The 25,688-nt window shown below is 45.9% G+C and overlaps 1 protein-coding gene across 8 annotated transcripts in view; it reads left to right on the top strand.

Annotated features, from left to right (window-relative positions):
- DENND1A (DENN domain containing 1A) overlaps nt 1–25,688 on the top strand; it is a 531,199-nt gene that overhangs the window by 460,155 nt on the left and 45,356 nt on the right. For 7 of the 8 annotated variants that reach the window (XM_070798129.1, XM_070798130.1, XM_070798128.1 and 4 more), the window contains exons 14-19: nt 3,413–3,517; nt 3,875–3,962; nt 5,909–5,949; nt 8,154–8,225; nt 9,433–9,489; nt 17,796–17,927. In XM_070798129.1, coding sequence (XP_070654230.1) covers nt 3,413–3,517; nt 3,875–3,962; nt 5,909–5,949; nt 8,154–8,225; nt 9,433–9,489; nt 17,796–17,927 — 495 coding nt within the window. Of the gene's footprint in view, nt 1–3,412; nt 3,518–3,874; nt 3,963–5,908; nt 5,950–8,153; nt 8,226–9,337; nt 9,403–9,432; nt 9,490–17,795; nt 17,928–25,688 lie in introns of those variants that run through there. The other variant, XM_070798135.1, reaches the window with a different exon arrangement.

Genomic DNA, 25,688 nt, shown 5'->3' with positions numbered 1-25,688 from the left:
ACCTTGTGTAAAACTCAGACTCTGCCCTGTGCAGGGCATGTGACCTGCTCCTCCGTAAGGATCAGGTGAACCGTGAGTATGCTCACTTCCTTAGAAGATGAGTCCTGCAAGGGAAAGCACCCTCTGTGCCTGCTGCCGGTCAGACCTCACACGTGCCTCTAGTAATAGCACCAGGTTAGGGCAGGACGGTCGCCCGTTGGGTGGGAACGGCTCACCTGACTCTTACCCTCCCAGGCTCCACTGAACGTGTCCACTTCTACCAAGTTCACACCTGCTGCCCCGAAAGGATTAGCCTTTTCCTCTCTGACTCCGGTGGTATTTTACCACCCAGCCCAGCAGCCCGGCACCATAGGCAGTACTTGTTTCCATTCTCAGCTGACACGGCTAATGTTCTCTGAGCTCTCTGCATGAAAGGCCCCCTCTGTCACATTTCCCCTAAGTCCTTCCCATCCGTGCCCATGTCCTTCAGTTTGTTTCTATGACACAGACATCTGACCAGGGGGCTGTCATCTCCAGTAAATAGACAACAGCCCCAACATGTTCATATCTCCCCAAAGATGAGATTCTTTCTGCTCTCCTACAGCTAAAGCCTGTCTCAGGCTACTCTTGCATACAAATCTGATTGCAAACTTGAATTTTTTGATCCCTCAGCAGACTTCTTCCTGGCAATGCTGGGCCAAATCTCCAAGACTGAATGCTCACAGCTCCAATGAGCATTTCCTCTGAGCAGCTCTAAGCTCCCTGGACACAAGTGTCACTCATCAGGCCCCGTGCTCTGAGACCTCCTTACCATCAGGCTAAGCGGTATCTCAACCACACAGAGACTGCAGGGCTCCTATGACAAGAACCAGGGCCACGCACACTCTGTGGTTCTTTAACCAGTATCCCTGAGTTTCTACTTAGGGGCTGAGAGTATAGTAGTGAGGCCAGCAGGGCCTCTGCCCTCTCGAGCTCCTGGTCATGGGGACACCAGTGAAGATTACCCTGCACGCAGGGTGTACCAGGCACTGTGGGAGCACTGAGTAGGGGTGTGTGACTGCCACACACAGGCCTGTGTTTAAAGGATGATAGCCCAGGTAGAAGGAGCAGAACTGGCAAAAGCACAGGAGGAAGTGGGAAAGGACCTGGCCTGTGACTAGGAGATGCATTTGAAGCATCAGGTGTACAGGAGAACATAGGAAAGTGACACAGAAGGACTCTGGGAAAGAAAGCTGGGGACTGCGTCTGCCCGCATGAAGCTTATAGTCTAGTGCAAGGACTAGATAAGCACCCAAATGTAACATCTCCACAGTCCTTGAGTAGGATAGTGACGTGATCCAATTTGCATTTTAGAAATCTCTCTGGCCAGAAGAATTAAAGTGGTTGGGGAGGAACAAAAGAGGAGAGCCACATGAAGCTGAACGCCTACCATGGCAGTCAGGCCTGTGCCAAGGGATGGAGAGCAGGGGACAGGCTGATGAGACGTTGCCCTGGGGAAAGGGGACAGACTCAGAAGTCTGATAGGTCTACTGTGAGCAGCCATGGATGATGATAACTCCAGAAAGAAAAGCAGATTTAGAGTGCAGTCCAGATGGGATAGTAATTGGCAGTTTTTGGGCCCTTCTGAATTTGAGGTTCCATCCAGGTGGGGATTGAGACATGAGTTTGGAATGAGAGAAGTCTGAACTGACAGTGTTTATTAGCAGTGATCAGTGTATGAGTGACATTGTGCTCATGGTTGAGACCTCCTGGAGAGAGAATTAATTGCCCTACTGTGGTTCCAAGGGTGAGAAACTTCCAGACCACAGGAATGGAATTCCAGGTGGGCTTCTGTTGGCTCTCACTGGCTGATCTTTCCACTTTGCAGCAAGGAAGGTATAAATTCATGCCAAAGTAATAAATGTCATGAAAACTCTTTCCCCTGAGGAACTGATGTGTGTTTTTCTCCTCATAGACAGTGTAATATTTGCATTCTTCTTCCCTTCTTGCCTTGGCAGCTGGGAAGCTCAGAGCTAATTTTGTAACTTTATTTTATTTCATTTTAAGAATGTTTGTTTATTTGGCTGTGTCAGGTCTTAACTGTGGCATGTGGGATCTTTAGTTGAAGCATACAGTGACACGTGGGATCTAGTTCCCTGACCAGAGATTGAACCCGGGCACCCTGCACTGGGACTACTGAGTCTTAGCCCCTGGGCCACAGGAAAGTCCCTGTAACTTGATTTTAGAAACCACACAGGACCTGCATATCCAGATGCTCTTTTCACAAATAAATACATTTTATATGTTAATGTATTTTCCAGCACCAATTTTTTTTTCTTTGTTTTAGGGGCCTCAGTTCCTTTGTAAAATTAGGTGGGGTACAACTGTATACAAATAAATATCCCCCTTACTCTATTACTTTAGTATCATCCTTGTGCAGTAAGTCTGCCCAGTTGCTGAGCTAATATTGACTGGATTTAAGCAGGAGGGACTCTTGGAATTTACAGCACCTACACAGTAAATTTAACACTCACCTAACTCATTAAAGCAGGATAAAAGTGGAGCTTCAAACGTCTGTGTTTGCCACCAAGTCTGTGAGAGGAGGGGTACCTTTAATTCAGTTCAAGATGTAGAAGTCTGATCTTTCAGAATTGAGAATACACTGTTGAAATTAAAGCCTTGTCTGTGTAGATGAGTACTCCAAATACCTTCAAAGAAGGATTGAGGTGTTGACTACAAAGATGGGTGGTTTTTTAAGCTTAGGGTGTCGTTTTCTTGACTCATAAAATGTGGTTCGGTAAAAGCAAACTTCCTTATCAAACAGCATAAGCACAAAGTTACCTGGGTGATAAAATCTTATTTTTGATCATCCCTGTTTATTATTTTAAAATTATAACTTGCTACTGGTTAAGATCACTCTATAAATGGTTTTCAAACTGTGTTCACTGCCTTAGGGACTGCAAAGGTATGGGATGGGGAGAGGGGCACAGGGTGGAGAGAAGACCAGCCAGCATCCCCACCCCCAGCACCCCCAGAGCATCTGGGCTGTTGAAGGTAGCAGGGCTCCTTATGTATAAAGTGCTATCCAAAGAGCAGGTTCCTCTTCTACAAGTGCAAAGAAAAGTTTGGGAATCATCCCACTGAAGGACATATCTCATAACTTGCTGTTGGGGTATGACTGTGGCTAATATGGAAGCGGCCGGGGTTTGGAATCGGGCCCTTCATTCCCACCCTGCCTCCTACCAGCTCTGTGACCTTGGGAGATGTCTCCTCCTCTCTGAACTAGCTTCCTCATCCGTAGAGTAGAATGCCACCAGGATAACAGCCACTTCACAGGTCTGTGAGAGTGAGGTACGTCAGCGGATGTAGGAGTGCCACCTGCCAGAGTTCAAGCACTGATGGCCTCGTTCCTTCCCTCTAACCCTCCTCTCTCCATCTTATCTCTGTCTCCCAGGAGGAGCCAATCACCTTCTGCGAGGAAGCCTTCGTGTCGCACTATCGCTCAGGAGCCATGAGGCAGTTCCTGCAGAATGCCACCCAGCTGCAGCTCTTTAAACAGGTGCCCAGCCTCCCTTGCCTGGTCTGCGTCTGGGGCCCCAGTGGGGTTTCTGCAGCCGCCTCCACTCTAAGCACTGAGGCTGAAGACATGGGTGGGACTCAGGCCTCAGTGCAAAAAGGCCCAGGGTCTGGGGAGGGAGACTGGGCAAGGAGGGTGCTTAGCCACCAGACAGTGCCTTTGCAAATATGCCATGCAGTTTAACAAGTTATCATAAACACACAGCCGGTTTTTTAAACTCACAATTCCAAAGGCCTTTTCCTGTCTTGGTTCTTTGGTCGTATACTAAGGAGCCCAGCTGAATGGCCTTCCCCTGTTTCTTTGAACAAGCTGATATGCTTTTGTTCTTTCTTTGTATAGTTTATCGATGGTAGATTAGACCTTCTCAATTCTGGCGAGGGCTTCAGTGATGTTTTTGAAGAGGAGATCAACATGAGCGAGTATGCTGGTAAGGGCAGTTCATTTTTCTTTATGAGCTGTGGTCTGTGTGTGGGATTGGGGTGTGTTCACAAGGAGTGGGCATGACTTCTTTTTTCCTTCACTGGGGATGAAAGAGAGACTGATTTCCAACTTGGCCTTGAAACGTTGGAGGAATTCCCTTCCCTTTTTGATGACATGTGCACTGGTGCAACTGAAGTCCTGCATCTTGGGGTCACTTGCTTCCCGCCAGGTGGGTGAAGTATAGATAACGTGGTGGCCCCCACAATGCAGTGGAAAGCACAAAAGGTACTGAATTAGGAGACCTGGATTCACTGCCTAGCAGTGAGGACTTGGTTGAGTCATTCACCTCTTTTAACTGAAGTGTTATCTGTGCACGGACTGTAACAGTGCCTACCTCATAGGAGTCCTGTTGAGATGAAATCAGAGACCCTGAGGAAAGGTGTGTGCAGACACCCAGGACAGACCCTGGCACAGGATCGCTAAATGTTTCTTTAAGATGTAAAGATCATCGCAGGGGCCGTGTCTCTGTAGACTTTTAGAACCAGAGGAATCAGGCTCTCATTTTTTCAGAGGAGGCATCTGAGGCCCAGAGAAGTGTTAGAGGCTGACCCTGCCTCCTGAATCCCAATCTGTCCACCTTTCCAAATCTCAGCGCCTCAGTCTTTGTTGGCAAAGTAAAGCTAAATGCAAAACAATGGTAGTCAGCTACAGGCCCCCTCTTATTGCTGGGCATGTGTCTGGTCTGTACTGTGCTGGATAATCTAACTGGCAGGGCATAAATTCTTAGAGCCAGGCATTATCTCACCTACGAACCCCTTTGTCAGGCCCGACTAACCTGTGCTGCATGGAGAGCACAGTAATCAAAAACAATAAAACCAGTGTGGAAATCACTGAGGAGCATTTCCTGAGTGCCTTCTTCTGTGACCACAACTCTGTACAGTAAGAATGAGAGGGGGCCAGTTCTGCCCTCAGGGAACTTTTAGACTACCAGGAGAAAACTCACAACCAAAAACAATACAGACTAAACCATTGCAGGCAAAGGAGCAGACACAGGTCTTTGTGCAAGTAGCACAGGGCTCTATTAACGCTCACTCTGTAACATGAGAGCTTTACAACGGAGGCGGGTTTGAGAAGTGTCCTAACAGTTGAATTTATGGGTTCTGGGGAGGAGACAGGCTTCAGGTGTTAATAAACTAAGTCAAGTCATTCAGTCTTCTAGAAAAGCTGTCTGCTGTTAAGACCTCCATATCCCACCAGATAAAATGAATCTGTTCCCCACAGCACCCCCCTTTCCTTTTCCTGGTACTACTTTAGCATAAGGCAGGCCGAACGTGTGCTTACACTGGACACACGGCCCTGTGGTTCCTGCCCTGGCGTGACTCTCAGGATTTTAGAGAGCACAGACCTATAGATGTTACCTATTCTAGAGGTAACAAGAATAGGTAACTCCTTCCCTCCAGTTCAAGGCAAGGAGTGGGAGAAGCCTACAGAGGAAATGACTGAGCTGGTCACTGAGTGTGTGCAGCAGAGAGAGCAGGGAATGTTAGCCAGGCAAGGGAAACAGCATTTGTGAGGGCATGGACGGCTTGGAGGATGCATGATCAGGGAGCCTGAGGTTGTACAGAATGGTAGTACAGCACGGAGAGGCAGATGGTGGGCAGTGCCAAGACAAGACGGAGGAAGAGAAGCAGGGTTGTTAGGGGGTCTGACCTCTATCCAGTAGGCAAGAAGGAGGATTTGGGTTTGTACTCAGGACACTGATAGGATCAGATAGCACTCTGAGAAAGAAACCTGTGGCAGCAGCTCCTTCAGGGAGGGGGCGTGGGAGCCTCCGTGTGGTTCTCCAGATTTTGAGCTTTCCAAGTCCTGCATGCTGAAAGCAACTTGAGGAACTCCTGAGGGTAGATGTATGACTTCTCTAAATACCAGCTTCTCTGCCTCCTCTTTCCCCAGGGAGTGATAAGCTATACCACCAGTGGCTCTCCACAGTCCGGGTAAGTGCCACCCCCGCAGAGCTACCTGGGCTCCTCCTTGGCTGCTGGCCGCCCTCCTCCTGCCCTGCCACCCACAGTGCTGTCATTCGGCCCAGGGCACTGTGTGTGCCAGCTGAAGATACTTTTGTTTGTAAAGCCAGGCCATTCTGGTGCCAGGTGGAGACTAGCAGGAAGAGACTGTCCAAAGTCTGCCCTCAGTGAGGGTGATGAGAGGCAGGAGAAGCTTCCTTGCCTCAGGAAGCAGGCCAAGGCGTGTTGAAAGGATATTGCCTCCTCAGAGGATTTCCAGGGGTCTCTTTCTAGGGTCAGACCAGTTGGGAACTTTTCATGAGAAACCCAAAAATCGGTCCCACTTCCTGCTCTGAAATACGTTTCACAGCACAAGGCTCCTGGGAGGATGGAAAATGCATCACTGAGGGTTTTCGTCCCCTCACTCTTGTTGTAAGCAGTTTTTGATTGTGTTAGAAGCCAGGTGCTAGGGCTTCAAAAGCCACTAAAGAATTCATATGTTGCCTTTCCTTAAATGGGTTCGTCAGTGAGTACGTACCAAAGGCTTTCTGTGTGCCGGGCGCCGCACTGGGTACTGGGATCCAGTGGGAAGCAGGACACAGGCCCTGCCCTGGGGGAGATCCTGCTCTTGCTGGGGAGGCAGGCGCATAAACAGGAGCCCCAGCGCGGTGTGGTAAGTGTGCGCTCCTGCTCATGGGCCAAGCATACTGCTGCCAAGGCGGGTCCCTTGGAAGTGGCTGCAGTTGGCCGAGAGTAAGCAATTCCTCAATGAAAGGTTTCTTTTGTTCTTCTCGAATGGCCAAACATGGCACTTGGCAAATCACAGACAAGCAATAAGGACTCGTTGATTGATTGATAAAGGGAGTTTTAATACTCTAAAGGACCATTGAAATAGGATACAGAGTAATTTTGGAAAGCAGTATGGAACAAATGAGTGGGTGAAAATTTCCTATTATCCTACAACAGAGAATGCTTTCTAGGTCAAATTTTGAAGTTTTTAATTAAAGCTCAAGGTTTCTAATACAGGCGGTTACCAAAAATTGTGCTAAAAGTTAATCCCAATAATTATATAGTATGTCTGACTCTTTTGTATATGCCCTGAATCCAATTTCTCTTTCCATTCAAATCTATTGGGATTGTTGCAGAAAAACCCGAATGAACTTTTGGGCCAACCCAATATCTTTCCAAACCACCACAAATCTGATTATGTGATGCACTTGGTTAAAAATCCTCTGGGGTATGGACTGCTCATGCTGGCCCTCTGTGGTTGACCCCATCCGGCTCTCGGTTCCACTCGCCAGTCCTCCTATGATGCGCTGACTGTTGTTACTCACAGAACATGCCATGGCTTTACAGCTTCTGCGCTTGTTTATGAGCTGCTTCCTGTCCCTGGAATGTCCTTATCCGCGCTGTCCCCAACGCAAGCGCCTACTCTTCCTTCATGGGCCAAATATTTCATCCTCTGATGCCTTCCCCATCCTGCTACACAATGAGCTGCCGCCACCTGCCTTGTGCGCACGGCCAGTGTGGTTCTTGCCACCTTGGGTGGCACTTGTTTCCCCCCAGACTAGGGGTCTTTGAAGGCAGAGACCTGCCCTCTAGTGGCTTGGTACCCTCAGAACCTAAACCGGGGCATCCCCACCGTGAGTCCTTACAAACAACACAGAAAACCAGGGGGAAGAAAGGAGGCTGCGTGACTTAAGGTAGTCACAGTAGCCAGATAACCTTGCCTAATCAGCCCTCAGTTTTCTGCCCCAGCTCAGTGTTAGCATCCATTGTTATTAAACTTATCTTAGTGTTGTCCGTGGTAACTAGAATTTCTTGAGAAGAAATTCTTGTAGATTTCTTGTAGAATTCCTTGTAGATCACTCCAAAGAAAGCTTTGCCTCAGAGACCCTGTGATGAGCTTTCCTCCCAGCCAGCAGACAGGTGCCAAGCACAATACTGAGCCTGGGGTCCCACCTCAGCTATTCTGTCACCACCCACCATCCCCCCTCTGCCCCCACACCCACCCATAGGGATTCTGCTGTGGTCGGAATTTAATTGCCCAGGACCAGTCACCATCTAAGCCTGTTCCTCTAATTAAGTTACACACTTTTGAAATGTTGCTTAACTTGATTAAAGAGAAGAGGTCTTTGTTGCTGTTGGCCTACTATATCTTCAGTCCAAATTGCTAACTGACGTTTTTATTATAGAAAGGAAGTGGAGCAATTTTGAATACTGTAAAAACGAAAGCAAACCCGGCCATGAAGACTGTCTATAAGTTCGTAAGTACTGGTCTTGGTCTCAGGATCCACACAGATCTGTTCCTGAGCATGACGACAAAACTCTTAGACTGAACCCTATGTTGCAGAGCTGATTTGGGGGCTGCTGTGTTATTTCCTAAAGCTCTCAAAACTCTCAGAATTGTTTAGCATTGATGTTTTATGACCAGGTCAGTGACGTTTTTTCATTTAAAATGTTTCTGCACACAGTGGCTGCAATAGAGAAATGGGCGGCTACTTGTTTTAGCTTTTCAGATGTAGATGGGGTGGCTAAAATTCCAGTGCTCCATCCAGAAGACCCAGAGGCTGTGGTCTGTCGGGTGTTCTGGTAGACCTTTCCTGTGTTTATCCTCGCTATTATGTCAGAATAAAGCAGCTGCTCTGCAGGTTACTGAAGAATGCTCGTGGTGGGACACATGCCCATTTTTTTGTCCCAAATTCTTCATCATCTCTCTCATCACTGCCCTATAGGAAATGCATTGTTTGTGAAACTTGTGCCCACAGCAGAGTGAAAATAAGAGAACACGCCGGTTCCCGATGCTCCATCTTTTATGAGCCTCAAGTATTTTTTCTCATGGTTTCTCCTGCTTCCTAATTTGACTCCGAGACACTTACCTGGGGTGGTTTTGTTTTATTTCCATTTTTAATTTTGTTAGTCCTTTCTGTGCTTAAATAGTAATTATTTTAATAGGGTGGGTAGCTGCCAAGAGAACCGCACAGGTCGTAGAATGACAGAAAGTCAAAGCCAGGGTGTCTGCTGAAATGAAATTTAAGAAATGGCATCAGAGAAACCCAGCAATGTGTCTGTTTGGCCTGGGCAGAAAATTGGTCCTGAAGCCCTGCCCTGGTTAAGCGTAGTGGATATTCTGAACCTTGCAGCTGGAGAAGCTGCTGCTCTCCTCTTACTGGTAGCTGTCGCCAGGCTGCAGAGATAAATAATTACAGAGAGCAGAAGAAGAGCTTCAGAGGTGGGGAAAAATCAGTGCCATCAAAATGCAGAAAACAAAATCTGTGTAGCCTCTTTAAGGGCTTTTTTTTAACCTTTCAACATTGTATTTGTTTTCATAGCCATTATATTTTCAACTTGATGATCCCATTTTCCTTCCTTTTTCTAGTAATCAGAGAAGGTGATTCACGATGGACTGAAATCAAGCACAGTCCCTGCTGGAAACAGAAGGGGAATCTTAACTTAAATTAATTTTTCATGCAGGCAAAAGATCATGCAAAAATGGGAATAAAAGAGGTGAAAAACCGCTTGAAGCAAAAGGTACTTGAAGTTCTTATTCAAAATGTATAAGCACCGTGTATGAAATGCGTGGCCACAAAAAAGTACGATGTGATCAATAGAGGCTGTTTGATACAGTGTTGTTAGCACACTTCAAAATGCATTACCAGCTGTCCGGGAGTTTTCACACTGTTATAAATATTCACAGACAAAAAACTGTCTTCAAATAACATTAAGACTGGCTTAAACCCACAAAGGCAAGCAAGTTCAGAGTTACTACTGTTAGTCTGTCCCCTGCTCACCCCCCTGGGCCCGCACTTCACTAGGGTCCATACAGATTGGCTCGGCCTCCCCACCCCAGCACTACCAGCTCCTACAGCTGACCTCTGCCCTGGGGCTGGTTGTAACCAAAATCCAGAAGCACCTCCAGGGAAATGACTGCCGTGGTTCCAGCCTGCACGTGGGTTTGAGGAGGATACTGCAGGCTCTGCTCGCAGTTCATATGTGAGACCCAAGGGGCAGGGAAAGACTCTGATTGTCTTCATGTACCATCAGTAAAGTCATATAAAATCATACAGACTGCATCCTGACTAAGACTGCCCCTACCTGATTCTCTAGATTTGTGCAGGGAAGTTGCTATAACAGAGAGGGCATCTTTATATCATTATGAATATCAGCATCAGTATTAGCATTGCTACCCTTCATTAAGCACTTTCTAAGGATGGTCCAGCCCAGGAGCTTTCTCATTTAATCCATAGAGCCACTCTGGGGGGTATTATTCTCATATCCTGTGTAAGGAGACCCCCAGTTAAAAGGTGAAATAATTTGTTCAAGGTCACACTGGTGGAGCCTGGCAGAGCCAGGATTCAATTCCAGATTCATCTGCTTCAGTGTCTGTGCTCTTATCACTGTAGTATTTCATACTGCCTTCTTGAAACAAGTGTTTTGTTTTCCAAAAGATGTTTGGGATCACTTACTTCATTATCTCCACACCCCCAAAATGTGCCAGGTAATAAGGATCTTTGTCTATCTTGGCAGTTTTTTTAAAAATTGAAAGCAGTTTTAATTTTAGAAGTCAGAAAGGACCTCTCATTAATTTGAAATGGCCAATGGAATTGATCCTCTAATTGCAAAATAATTTGCTCTGACTAAGCATTCACATTCTTAGTTTCAGCTGGGAGTGAATTTTTAGCAGCTGATATTCAAGTCCTGGAAATAAAAATCCTGCTAATGTAAATTCAGATAGACCTTAACTGTGGTCTGTTGCACTCTGCCAGAGACTGGCAGGTGGAATCCTTTACTTGGATGTTATTTAAGTCCCTAAATACACCTTTTTATCTCCTATCCCAGTCATGCGTAACTGAATTGGATTGCAGATGTAAAATGGAGGGGCAGGGAGGGTGGAGCTGTCACCAGGCTCTCCTTCCTTGATAACCGCATCAGGCTGGTATTAGAAGGTTACTTGGAGTAAGCAGAGAAAGGTTGCCTCCTCAGGCAGAGGACACATGTTGCCTCCTTGGTCAGATCTGTTCTCTGCAGGCCATCGCCTCCTTCCTCGTACACATAAGCATCAGGCCTTAAGAAAATCCCCTTTTTATGATGGGTAAAATTTGTGCAAATAACCAGTTAAACTGAGGGCTTTTGATGTTGTTCAAAGGTTCACTTAGACAATCTAGATCACTCTCCTCCCTACCATCTCCCTTTCCTCTCCTTGATGGCATTTGAGGCAGAGTCTTCCCTCCCCTGTTCCTCTTCCCCCTGCCAGTCTTTTCAAGAATAGCTTCAGGAGATAATGTTCTATAGAGAGTGTCAGTACATTTCAGGTGACACAAACGGTGAAGGCATTTCATAGAAATGTGGCTTGTCACCACCGGACTGTTGACAGATCTATTAGTGCACCCTTTTCAATTTTCACTTTTCCCCCTTCGGTCTTACAGATTTCTGCAGACTTGATATTTTGCAGTTGTTCTTGGAAGAGCCATTTTGTAATTGAGACTCTAGCATTGTTCGGGACAGACAGGACCAGGTCTTCCACAGGGCTCCAGCTCCCTTTCCTGAGCTAATTTAGGATCTGGCTTTGTCTGACCTCTCTCACCGCAGTAGAAAATATTTCCTTGGCTTTTTTACCCCTCCACCTTCCCTTTACATGGCAACATATATGTGTGGCTCCCCAGATGCATCCCATGTAGACATCTCAAGTTTGGTTTCTGCTACAAAATCGAGGCTGTTCCCAACAAAGACCTAATTTTCAAATGTACTGGGTTGCCACCTGGCCTCCTCTAACTCTGCATAGCAATGGTGACCCCACAGATATAATCAAGAACCCAACCTTGCCCTCTTTGCTCTTGCCTTGGGTTTGAATTGCAAATAGAAAATGTGGGGCCGACCTGTGGAGAGGTCAACATGGTGTGTGGAGGTCCATCTCTAATATGACTGAGCAGGGCCCTTCTCCATCCCTCGTTCATTTGTGCTGCAGACTTTCAAAGCCTCTGAAAGAAGAGCTTTCAAAGTATCCCTGTGACCATTGGCAAATAATTGTTAATAGAGACTGTAGTGTACCTTTTATTCCATACCTGCTCTGCTTTAGCCCAACAACAAAAAAGGATGGATAACACATTTCTCTGGATAAATGGAGCAAGGTGGTCAAATTCTTCTATAGCTTAGCCTTCTTTGAAGTTTAACTTGCTCAAAATTAGGAAGAAGAAATGGCAAGGAATGCTACCCAGCCATCACTTTCTAAAGGGAAAATCAGTTCTTTCATCCAGAGCCCCTCCCCACCAGACCTGGCCTGTTGGGAGGATGCTGCATGGCTGGGCTGTGGCTCTCAACAAACCTCCTTCTATTGCAGTGTTGTACACCGCTGCACCAAATGCCCTCTTTTAAAAACAGTAGCTATTCCCACACTCCTTCTTTCCTATGAGGAACATTAAAATATTTATGTAAGGATGTCCCTTTTTTTTTTTCTTTTTTTTGCCTATTGGAGAACCCCTGAAAAATAATAATATTTTCTTCAGTATAAAATTAAAATGACTGAGTCAAATGGGCCCGTTTCACAGCCTTTTTTTGGGTTTTTTTGGCCATACCATACAGCTTGAGGGATCTTAGTTCCCTGACCAGGGACTGAACCCAGCCCAGGCTGCAGCTGTGAAAGGGCCAAGTCCAAACCAGTGGACTTCCAGGGAATTCCCTCACAGCCCTTTTTAAATATTTGATCTTTTAAAGATACCTTGAGCTTGTCGATTCAGAGTCTGTGTGACTGAAAGGAGCAGGTTCACAGTTGAGTCAGTGAAGACTTGAGTTTCTGGCAAAGCATTTCCTAGTGTATCGAAGGGAGTGAGGCAGCACCTTTGGGGCTGGGAGACCCAGGTAGACTCTTGTGGGACAGACATTTTCACACTGTATCACACAACTGTCAGCTCCCTGTCTCCACTGCAGCCTCAAATCACAGAAATTCCAACTCTGGATACTATTTTGCTATCAATATTCATCCCGTAGTTTGCATTTGCTGTAGCGTGAAGTAGACTGGAAAAGGACACTGCACAAATCCGAACATGGAGACCAGGAAGCTAAGTCAGAGATGGGAGGCCCCAGCCTCACACCCACGAGAGCCTTCAAACCCCTCACTCTGCGGTGTGGAATTGGGGCCTCTGAAGCAGACAGATAAGCCGGATTCAGTCCTGCCAGTTTTTCTCATTTATAAAGTATGGGAAATAGAGATTTTTACTGGACTGTTGTAAGGACTAGAAGAAATAATGGGTTTAAACAGCAACACATAGTAGCCGTTTGGCAAATGGGAGATTCCAACCTGTCTGTCTTCTTCTATCCCGCATCTGGAGCGGCTGGTCTGCCCACGCACCCGTGTGCGTGTACCCGGAGAGCATGGCCGGGCTGGGAGCCTCTCCCTTTTGGTCCTCCACACTGCCACCAGAGTAGTCTTCCAGGCACCCTGCTCCCTGCCTCCCATGGGCCAGGAATGTTCTGGAATCTCTGCCTCATGAAGTCATATAGCCTCAGCTCCCTCACCCCAGTTCCCACCCAAGGCCACGCCAAGCTCCCTTCTTCCTCTGGGTTCCCATCTCCGGACTCCTCCTAGGGACTCAGTCCCTGCCTTCTCCAGAGGCAAATGGAGATTAGATCCCAGGCATGATCTCTGATTCCAGCCTGGGGAAGGTGATAGAAATTGTATTCTTTTCTGACTCCTTTGTTGACCAAGGGATGGGAACTAACAATCTCCCAGCTCTGAACAGAGCCATGGGAGAAATCTACCAACCTTCAGCGGCCTCTTACCCGCAGCTCCATCTAGTGTCTTCCTCCTGTGTGACTCTTCAGGAAGGAACAGATTTACCCTGCCTGTTACCTTCTTGATTTTTTTTTTTTTTAAGGACATTTTGAGCATTTACCAAAAAAAAAAAAAAAATTGTGGAGAAAATTCAACAAATCAACAAGGAAAAAAGGGAATTTTATAACCTGTATTTTCACTCACTGTATCCTGACCGTTTCTCAAAACACTAAATATTTCCTGCACATGTTGTTTTAAATGGCCACATACAGTTTTATCTGATAGATGTACATACATTCATTAATCCCATTGCTAGACGCTTTAGTTAGTTCCAGTATTTCTTAGGCAAACATCCTCATAGGTAAACCTTGTAGGAATTCTTAATTATTCCATCTGGATAAATTTCTGAAAGTAGACTTAGTGGGCCAGAGGCTCTTTCCTCTTTTAGGGTTTTGATAGGAATTGCAGTTTGTGTTCCCACCAGAAGAGTATGAGAGTTTTACCATTCTCTTTGCTGATGGCATCTCAGTTAATTCTTAAAGGACAATTTCTTTAATCACAGGTACCAAGTATTGTGTTTTTGGATCCATGGAGTATGTAAGATCTCTGCTGGTACCTGCAGGAGAGGGTGTGAGTCCCTGTTTCTTTCCTGACGGACTTCTCCCTCTCTGTTCTCTAGGATCCTGGGAGGAAGCAGTTTTCCTACCCCAGGTGAAAGAAATAGTGAAGAAGTTAACAGATTAGTGGGGCGAGCCCCAGGACTTTGTAAGAAATCTTGGGCACCTTTGGGTCTTCTAACTAAAGAAAATTAACATGTATATTGATGCACAAGCACATGTGTATACTGGACACATTTGGCTTCCAAATGTCCTATTCAACTTTACAATGATTTGTTGTGATAGGGTTTCTGAGGACAAGGCCACATCTGATGAGTTTTTGAGCACCTCCTTGACTCAGAATACCTTCTCTTGTGCTGTTGTCATGGGTCCATATGGTATAAATCACATCGCCCTGGGCTCCTCCGCTTTCTCGCAGTGTGGTCTTGGGTAACTTGCCCTCTCTGAGCCCTGTTTCCTCACCTATAAAAGAGTGATAATCCCATTTACTTTGTGGTTCTTGTGGAAGCTAAGTGTGATAGTGAAGGTCAAGGGCCTGGAGAAGTGACTGCAAGTAGTAGGCACTCAGCACAGGGACAGGGAAGCTCTTCCTTTCAGATGGTGCTTTTTCCATTTTGCAGGGAATAAGTCTCATGTTCAATTTGCACAGGACTTAGACATTTTTCAAAGCTTCCTCACATCTCATCTCATTTAACCCATTCTCTTAGCAGCTTTGAAGTTTGCCAAGCAGATGGTGGTCTCCCTGTTGTAAAAATAAATAGGTACAGAGAGGTTGAGTGAATTGGAAAGATCAGATAGCTAGTTAATGGTAAAAACAAAACCTAGGACATTTTTACTTGAAATTTTAACTTAAAAATTTAAGCTAAGATGCTTTGCCCAAAACTACAACAGACATTTTAAAAAATAGTTATCATCTTATAGTTTTCATTACTCTCAATATTTTCTTACTAGCTTACCTTACTGCTTCATGTCTTTATTTTTCTCCCCAACCAGTCACATACAGTGCAATACTTTTCCTGAACTAAAAGTGAACTGTTTTGTTTGGCTTTATTTAACCTCTTATGTATGTCCTCTCAGTAACCCCACTGGATCTATAATGCCCCTTGTGCCCTTTGTTACTTTCTGGCACTGAAGGAGTCCCTCCCTCTCTTTGTTCCACTTGACCTGAGCACCTTTGGGCAGCCCCTTTCCAAGAGAGCTGTTTCTAATTGGCTGGCGGCAGCTTCTCTCATCACTGAGCCTCGGCCCGGCTGAGACTCAGGGGCCACTTGGTGCAAGCCCTGCCTAGCAAAACCAAGAGGTCACCATCTCCATGTGTTGTTACCAAGCAGCACAGAGACTCAGCTGGGTGTATGGAGTTGAATATATAGAGAGGAGGAGTGGGGGAGCAGTCCCTATTGTTTATTTATTTTTATTAAAGTATAGTTGATTTGGGGCTTCCCTTGTAACTGAGTCAGTAAAGAATCTGCCTGCAGTGCAGGAGACCTGGGTTTGATTCCTGGGTTGGGAAGATTCCCTGGAGAAGGAAATGGCAACCCACTCCAGTATTCTTGCCTGCAGAGTCCCATGGACAGAGGAGCCTGGCAGGCTACAGTCCATGTGGTTGCAAGAGTCGGACACAGCTTAGTGACTACACCACCACGGTTTATTTACTCCCTATAGTTTATTGAGTGCCTCTTTAGTAGGTACTCAGTTATTATTATTGAGTACCATACATAGGACACTGCTGAGGAAAAATGTTCTAGACATTTATGTGGCTTAATCATCTTTATTCCTCATAGCTACCATAGCTCCATTTTACAGGTGAGGAGACTGAGGCTCAAAGATGTTCTGTGTTTCTTCTTTAATGCATTATTATTTAGTAAGGGATCACTTTCCTCCACGTGCCACCATTCTCTGTATTTAACTCAGTGAGAACAATCAATTGTCAAGTCTTTTATGTGCAGAATTTAATGAGTACTAAGGGTATGTGTCTTGTTGACCAAAATGTGTATTTGTTTTTGCAATGAAAATAGTTCAGTACAGTTGCTCAGTCGCCTCTTTGCAACTCCATGGACTGCAGCATGTCAGGCTTCCCTGTCCATCACCAACTCCCAGAGCTTGCTCAAATTCATGTGTATCGAGTCAGTGATGCCATCCAACCATCTCATCCTCTGTCTGTATTTATTATTTTATTCTAGCTGTGAGTTATTTTTACTTAGTAAAAAAAAAAAAAAACGATTTAAATGTTTTTTACTTGTACATTTATTCTCTGCCTTGCTTAAATGAAGATTTAAGCAACTTTCCTGACTTGAATAAAGCCATATGATCCTCACTGCACAAGTCGGCACTATCCACGTCCTGAAGAACCCACGGGGATGGTCAGCTGCCAGCGTTAGGGAAAGGAGCGTCACTGCTTTTTGCACATTGTGGTTTTTCTTTACCTTAAAATTTGACTTTATTTATCACAAGCACAAATTAAATGTGAATTTCTAAATTAAAAAAAAAGATGACACTGGCTCCCTAAATTTTCTCCAGGTCATAGAATCCTAACTCAGACTTAAGTGTCTTTCTTCATTCTCTGCTGAAAAGACTAAGGCTAAGGAGGGAGCAGGAACACACGGTTTTCACAAACAGTAACGTCATCAGTGAACAAATGCGGAGAAAATGTCCACACTCACAAATCATCAAAGTCATGCAAATTAAAACAACAACAAGGTCTAGCTTTTCACCTCTTAAATTAGCAATACATTTTTAAAACGGTATGGCTAACACGCATGGTGAAACTGATAATACATCCATTGCTGGTAGTTGGTGTAAATTGGAAAGCAGTTTGGTAGAATGAATAAAAAGCCTTAATAATGTGTATATCTTTTGATCAAGCAGTTGCATTCCTATGGATTTCTGTTAAAGAATTAATCTAAAAGAAAGAAAGATGGCAGTGTTTATCCCTGTGATGTTTAAAAAAAAAGTTTAAAAAAAAAATTAGGAGCAATCTAAATGCCCAGTAGTAGTAAAAATGGTTTATTAAATTATTGAGTATCTGCTCAATGAAATATTATGCATCCATTAAAATGATCATTCTAATGACTGTATTGTACCATGGAAATGTTTATAGTAGAAGAAACAGAATGTAAAATTATGCACGAGTTGTGATTGCAAGTAATTTTTAAATGCCTGCATGCAGACAGAGTGAATATATAAAAATTAAAATAACTGTGTGAGGTAGCAGGAGGAAAGGTCTTCCCCACTATTGTGAATTATTATGTTGTCTTTATAATATAATGTGCATGATTTTGGTTTCCCTAAGTGAAAGGGCCAAGTTAGCCTTCCATTTCCTCCATCTCTAGCAGGAGTGTCCGAGAGGGGGTTCTCTGGCAGGTGTCTTAGCAGTGGGGTGGGAAAGAGCCCCTGTGCTCATGGCAGGGGCCATAACCCAGACACCAACCCCGCCATGGGACTTCTCCTTGCAGGACATCACTGAGAATGGCTGTGCCCCCACCACAGAAGAGCAGCTGCCAAAGACTGCGCCGTCCCCACTGGTAGAGGCCAAGGACCCCAAGTTCCGAGAGGACCGGCGGCCAATCACAGTCCACTTTGGACAGGTATGTACCTGGCCCCTTGCCTGGCCTGGGCTTTCTGTTGTTTTAGCGGACGATATAGCACATGTAAACAGTTTTTCATTTCAGCTCTCTCTGACAAAACAAAAAACTCCATGGAGTTCTGCACATTGTCAAAGTTTCACTTGGTAGAAACATGTTTCCAAAAAGGTGAATTTTCAGAAATTTTGAGAAGACAGTGTGGCTCTGGTCATAAACCAGCTCAACTGTTAAGTGAAGTCATTAAATGCAGCTGCTGCCTCCCCATTCCAAGGCACTCGGTTTAAGGTGCCTCTGTTAGCTAAGCATCTCATTAGAACGCTTCAGCATCCCAGGCCCTTCTTTGCACCTTCAAATAAAAGACAACAAGTGAAGTCTTAAAAAATCAATTAGGAGTTCTTTATTAATATACTTCCTGAAAATCAATATTGGGGGTCGTGCTTCTCAGAGTAAACACCCGCACTATAATTCTCATGATCCGATTCTGTAACCAACTTTTTTCAACCTGAGCATTTAAAACATTGTTCAGTTGTTTGATTTTTTTTTTTCCTCTTAAGTAAAACATAGAAACTGAAATTTTTCTTATCCATGTCCTATCAGTGGTTATATTTTTGGTTAAAAAACATTGTATACCCTCCTCTTCTTCTCTTGAATTGACTCTCTTGATGAGCCAAAGTCATAATTTCTTGATTTGTGAGAAATGGCTCTGTTAGCAAGCTATGACTATAATAAGAATTTGCACGGTTATTCATTCTTAAGTCACTTGATTCTTAACCATTAATTAGATGAAGCGTGATTAAAATAATCTTCATGATTTTATCTTTAATATGATGCTATGTTATCACCTAAAAGATCTAGAAGCGTGCATTTAAAATGTTCCTGCTTTTAACAGACATTTATCAAGTGCCTGCTATGTACCAGACTTTGAGCTATTTAGAAATGAAGGGAACTAATGAAACTGTTGTGGTGGGTTATTATGGTGAGGGATGAGTTTGTTGAAACACAAGAATCTTCTTCTGTGATCAATATTTTTAGATAATACATTCATACATCTTAAACTTGGAGATATCCATCCCCCTTTTCTGATTTTACACTTTAAAGGGACGTTATAAAAATTGAAGTGTAGTATAGGAAAGAGGCATCCACAGGGCAGTGCTCACTTGATTAATGAGTATCTTCAAATTTCATCAGTGTTTGCACCCCAAGGAGCTGCCCCTTCCTGGGGTTCAAGCCCTGTTGGAGGAATCTGCACCCTAGTTCTCTGACTGTGTTTGCTGAAAGCGCAGCCCCCGGTCGGTTGCTTGTCGCCAGCATGGCACTCCAGAGCCAGCTTCCTGCTTTCCTTTGTCCTCATTCCTGCACACACTAACCTTCCCATGAAAAGAGCCCCTCTCTGGAGTTTGGAGCCCATTACAGAGAAAGAGGGGGCGGGGGAGAGGGATTTCATGGTGTTAAACATTCCATTTTCGAAACACAAAAAAGGAGGCCCTATTTGAAATGGAGAAAGACCTTCTTTCCATTTCAGCGAGAAGTAGAGATGCTTTAATGTCATTCCCAGCTAAATGCAGAATAAGAGTGTGTGCACGCATGGGTGGGGGATAAACAATTAAAAAAGCCACCCCAAACTCTGTTGAAATAAGAGCTGTCTGTGCCTTCACAGGTCTGTAAACTGGAGAGGATGAAAGTGGCTTTTTTTCCCCGTTTGTCACTTCCCTCACGTGGCTGCCAGCATTATGCAAGTGTACAGGAAGGCAGGGTTTTTTTTTTTTTTAATGCATGCATGCGGATTAAGGTCAAGCCCCAAGTATCAGCCATGCAGCGGGCTCTCCCTTCCAGCTGCAGCCACAGAGCCTACCCACAGCCGCGAGATGCCTTAATTGAGACGTGCTGTCAAAGTGACAAACACATTTGCATACAGTCTACACTCTATTTATTTTCTCTGGAAAGGTCTACAGTCTGCTGTTGGTTGAACATTCTTAATCAGTTTGCTGTAAGTGAACTGCCAGCCAGCTCACTTGTGCCACAGCTTCTTCATTAAGTGACAGATTAGCGGCAGGGGGGATGGGCCAGGGAAACCCAAGACCCCTTTCTTTTAACTCTTTCCAGCTTTGCCCTGGTGCTAGCTTGGCCTTCAGTCCTTCCCTGGGTACCTGCTTTGATGAACCATTGACCAGAATAGGCAGTGTTTCTAGAGCACCTTCTACCGGCAGGCATGTGTTTCAGGGGCCGTACATTCTCAAAGAAGCCTTTTGAGTTCCATTTCAGAGTTTTTTGCCACACCCTCCTCTGTGTTCTATCTGTACTTTTTTTTTTTTTTTCATTTCATATTTTTCTTTAAACAGACTCCAACCTGACATTTATACTAATCTGACATTTTACTTTCTTAAGCAGTGATGTTGATAAACCCACAGATTATCAATACTGGCCCAATATTTTCATAAGGTCTATCTAAAAAAATAAGGTCCATCCATGTGTTACCTAAACTACTCATATAGCCCTAATAGTACATATTCTCCTTTTGGAAAACTTGTGTCATTTCTGCCATACCCTCTGAGGAAGAGGTCCTTAGCTGTATTTCGAGCCAGAGTCAGAGCTCAGGGACCTTCCCAGGACCATATTGCCAGCACAGGACGGTTCACCCCCAGAGCCCACTTCAGTTCCCTCACCAAGCAGAGACATCAGCTTCTGTTTGAAATGTCCAGTAAAGCTACTGTGTTCCAGAAAAATAATTTAAGCTAGTCAGACAGTCCACGCCAACCTCAGAAAGACCCTTGCCTTGAGTCTGTGTTCCTGTGGATTTCATTCTTTAAGAACAGTTAGCTTTCCACTGGGGGCAGAGACTAGTGAGGTCTTGATTACATTCATCCCTCCACCTTGCAAAGTTAGTGAAGCCAGCCAGGGGACTCCATGGAGACCTGTGGCCAGTTGCAGCAGGGTAGGGGGTGGCCTTTGCAGAGCCCTCAGGGGAGAAAAGGTACTTTCTTGCTTCTGCTTCACTGGAGCTTCTTCTTTCAAGATTATGACCGTTTCTCCCTTTGATTCTGCATCTGTTCATCCATGTGTAAAATAAATAGATAGATAAGTCCTTGTGGGATATAATAAGGGTGACAGACCAGCAAATGGACGCCCAACCCAGAGTGACGAGAACACTGAGAGAGGTGAGCTCAGGGCTCTCTGAGGGCCCCCACAGGGACATCCTCTTCCCCTGCAGGCCCATTGTCTGTGGACCTAAGCTGGGCCCTGTAACTAAAAGACAACAAACTGAACTCTCTAGCCTTTCATTTCTTTTCTAAAGCAGACATAATGTAACACCACTCACAGTTCATCATGAGCCATGTCGATGGTTCCAAACAAGGTCAAGTAAATGGATTTTTAGTTAGCCTCTGCATCCTTATCTAATTTCTTTAAAGAGTTCAAAAGTCTCTGACTTGAGAATATCTTTTCCTACCTTGGAAAATGTTTAGGTCTAAGGAGGCTGTAAATAACTTTTTTTCTCTCAAGTTCAGAATCAAATGAGAAAGAAAGCCCGGGAGACAGTCAAATGAGATAAGGATGCCAGTTTTTTGTTTTTTTACCAAGAAGCTAAAAAGAGAATATGGCTTTAGACCTGAAGCCAAATGGGCTTGCTCAAACCTCATCTCTGAATTGAAAAGACTGAGCTATGCCCCACAGGAAATGTGGGCAATTTCAGGTGGTGCCCAGGGTGCCTGTGCACTGGCAGCTGTGTGTGTAGCAGGGCGGGGGGCGGGGGAGTGAGCACCAGGAGCACAGAGCATGCTCAGTTCCATCTCCCAGACTCAATGGAGACGCTCTCCCCTCCTGGCAGCTGAGAGCCAGAGGGCCCAGAGAGAACCTGAGGTGTCCCCATGCTTTTCTCTCCTGTATGAAGTAGGCCTGCTCTCCTCTCTGTGGCTGGGGAAGGAGTGAGGAAGCCCTGCCCTCCCCAGCAGGGTCTTGGTGCCCCTCAGCCAGACACCTTGCCTTAACTCTTCCCCCTCTGAGGAATTAGCAGAGGGAGCACCCCTTGGAAACTGCTGTGCTCCCTGTATTTAATTAGGTAGACAGGCTACTTGGTACTCATTCACTTCTGTACTCATCTAATTTTTTTTTTTTAACTTAGAAGACATTTACATTTATTTTTACTTTCCCACATCACCAATCATGGGTGTGAGTGGCTTGTATCCCTATTGGGAAAATATGGCACTATCGAGTGACTATTGTATCCAATGGAGAACTCAGTCTTTGGTCACATCATTCAGGGCTCCTGGCTTTGGTCCCATCCACCCCTCTTTGAAAAGACCTATGTACTAATTTAGTTGAATCTTTTGTTTTCTTTGGCTGCACTGGGTCTTAGTTGTGGCACGGAATCTTCCTTGCAGCGTGTGGGAGCTAGTTCCCTGACAAGGGATCAAACCTCGGTCCCCTGCATTGGGAACACAAAGTCTGGACCACCAGGCAAGTCCTTAATTGAATCTTTGATGTCAAGTGGTAAGGAAGATGGTCTCATAAATATAGTACAGATGGGGAAACAAGCCCAGAAGACATTTGCTTGAATTAGGAGCTAATTCTTATTCCACCACCAGCAGCAGCCCTCTTCTCTCAACTGAGTTGAGCTCTCCCTCGCTGGCTTTGGGGACCGCACTGACAGTGGCACCCAGGGACACTGGGTTCTGGTCCTGGGCACGTGCTGCTGTGGGCCGTGGGCCTCGGCCAGAGACTGGGCCTTCTCAGGAGCTGGGAGGACAGGGCAGACCCACTCTGGGACCCGCTGCATTGTGTTACCCCTGGTTGATCCTACAAACAAAGTAATTGCCTGCTTTCCAATCTGATAGAATCCAAAAAAATGTGCACTGAAACGTGTCTGTTCTCCCAGTTGAGCAAAGCTTTCTAAACCTCTTTAACATAAAGTTTGAAAAGCCAGTTAAACCAAAGCTCAAACTAAGCGCTACCATGGCTTCTGGAGGCCTGGGATGGAGTGGTTTGGATACACCCTTAGGATCTGCTCCTGGAATGCGGTTGCCTGTTGTCTGTGCATGCGGAGAGTTCTGACTTTACAAGCGTGAGCCAGGCTGTTTAGTGCCAGGCTCACGCTGGGCTGGAGAAGCTGCCCTGCCAATGAATACCTTCCTGGCACCCTCAGCTCTGAGGAACCCCTCCACCCCATTGGGCTTAGAAGTCACACAACAATTCCCTTCAACTCCACCGTTGCCTCCCACACACCTCCAACCGAGGTTCTCATCCTTCCCGACACCTTACCCCACAGGCTGAGGGTACACTCCCACCCACACGGGCCCCTCCTCCTCCACCTCCCACCGCAGTGAGGTCCATCCAGGAACCCGGGTCTGCTCCCCACCACCCTGCCAAGCCTCTCCCTTCTGCCCCCTGACACTGCCCAGTCCCTCGCCTTCCACACCTCTGACACAGCAGTGGGTCAGGCTGTTACCGCTCACTTGGACTGAGCCACAGCCTCCTAACTGACCTTCAGACTCAGCTGCGCTGCATCCCCATACAGCCTCACTTGACCCACACACCAGTGGCCGTGCCACCTCCCTGCCCTTCGCCTCCCCTGAAGGTTCCCCGTCACCCTTGACGTAGACCATGAGGCCCGTGATGATCTATCTGCCTGTCTGCCCTCAGAGCCGGTCCCTTGTGTAGTCCTCCCGACTGAGTTGGCTGCTCCTGTCTTTGTCCTACCTCAGAACTTGGCACATGCAGTGCATCTCACACAGCTTTGTAATCATATCTTTAATGCCTTCCTGTCTCCCCCAATGAGAATGTGAGCCTGGAATGTCCACCACAGGGCTTGGCACTGACCTGGCCTTCAGTAAACGTCTTAGGGTTTTATTATTTATGTGGATTTTTAAACTGATTAATAACTGATTATTGTTTAAGTACTTTCTGTGTATCCAGGTTATTTGGTTTTACTTCAGTTGCTATGCTTATAATTCCATTCATTTGGAAAAAGGAAAATGAATATTCCATTAGTGGTCAAAAGCAAATTCCAAATCATTTTCCATAAATAAGGGTTTTGTTTCCAAGTAGAGACAGATTTGTATTATAGGAATTTAGATCCTGTCTCATTCCGTTTTGTGTTTTTATGAGCTCCTAAGGGCTAGTCCTAAATGCCCCAGGAAAAGAGGGGAGGTGAGGGGGCTCTGGGACACCCCAGACTCCCAAAATGAGTGGACCTGGAGAGGAGGAGAGCTGGGGAGAGAGCAGGCAAGGGAAGGGAAGGTCCAGTGCCCCTTGAATTCTTCCCAGAAAGCAAAGATTTCATCTGTAAAAGAGACTAAGCTGTATAAACAAATGCAAAATATGAACTTGGATTTGTTTTTTTAAGCATCAAAGATATTCTTTGAAAAGTTCAGAGATCTGAAGATGGACTGGGATGTTAGGTGACATGATAGAGCTATTGTTGATGTCATGGTTTTTAGGGGCTTATCTTTATGCCTCAGGGGTGCACACTTCAGTATTTAGGTGACGTCTGAAACTTGCTTTCAGAATGGTATGGCCAAAAAATTACACACACACACATATGTAACAGCCATTCACAGAAAGAGAGAGAAAGTAAATATGGCACCACCACCCCAATGCCCCCAGGAGTTTAGCTGCTGAAAGGCAAAGGCTGATCAGCTGATGGAAGCAGTGTGGTTGAACATAAAGCATCAGGCAGCTCTGGGCTTAAATTTTCAGTTCTGGCACTAACAAGCTGGTAACCTGCCCTCAGTAACTTAACCTCGGTGAGATCAGTTTTCTCAGCTTGAAGGTGGGGATAATAATATTCACATCACAGGCCCTTATAGGGATTAAGTGAGGCGCTGTCTGCCTGGTTCTGTGCTGCACACGGGTGCTCAGTAAACATCGGTCGCTTCCTCCAGTGGAGCAGAAGCAGAGCCAGATGTCAGTCACCCACGGACAGGGCCTCCCAGCCAGCCTGTCTTCCCAGCACCCGTCACCCGGCGTCTCTCAGAACATACACCCCTCAGTGGCAGCCACCCCAGCTCACGCACACGTGTAACTGACCCACGTGCCTACGCTCTTGTGGAAAGTCAGCACTAAACCGAGGAGGGCTGGCATCGTGGGGCAGAGGGAGAGGCGCTGGGGACACAGCCAGGAGACGGTGCCCAAGTCTGACTCAGACACACGAGCGGCAGGGGCCAGGGCGCAGGCTGGGGCACCAGGCGTGAGTGAGAAGTGAACGCTGTGGTCTGCCGGTCAGAGTGCCTTCTTGGCCTGACTTACCAGCCGCGCCTGCACAGACCACAAGGCAGAGCCCTCTGCAGGCTGCCCCTTCAATCCCTGTTGTTTCCAAATCATATTTCCCCCTTTTCCATCACTCCTTTTTCCACTCTTTCAGCCATGACTTTGTGTGAAAAAGCAGGCACGTCTGGGGTGGTCTCCAGCTCCATTCCCTCCAGCTCCCGCTTGCCGGCGGCAGGGTGACTGGAGGGCAGCTGTGCCCTCAGCGCCGGCAGGCGGCTGCAGAGCTCTTTTGACTCACTCTCTGCCATCACCCACAGCGGTGTGGTCCCTTGTGGGTTTGTCACGTCTGTCTGGAGAGGGCAACTGGTGGGACACATGTGGCCTCACTTTCCCAAAAAGTCCAGGTAGCCCAGAGACAGCTTTCTGATGCAGAATTAACAAGGCCAGGCTTTGCTCCCGTGAGCAGCCATGTTCGACTTCAAGAGGAAAAACTTGCCAATCAAAAAAGGGAGGTCAGATTCTGGAAATTCATAAGGATTGAGTTGAAAATCCAAGCAATTTCTT

This window comes from Bos indicus, chromosome 11 (assembly GCF_029378745.1).
Source record: "Bos indicus isolate NIAB-ARS_2022 breed Sahiwal x Tharparkar chromosome 11, NIAB-ARS_B.indTharparkar_mat_pri_1.0, whole genome shotgun sequence".
Taxonomy (NCBI): Eukaryota; Metazoa; Chordata; class Mammalia; order Artiodactyla; family Bovidae; genus Bos; species Bos indicus.
Note: the sequence above shows the minus strand (reverse complement) of the source record. Positions and strands in the feature narration are given on the sequence as shown.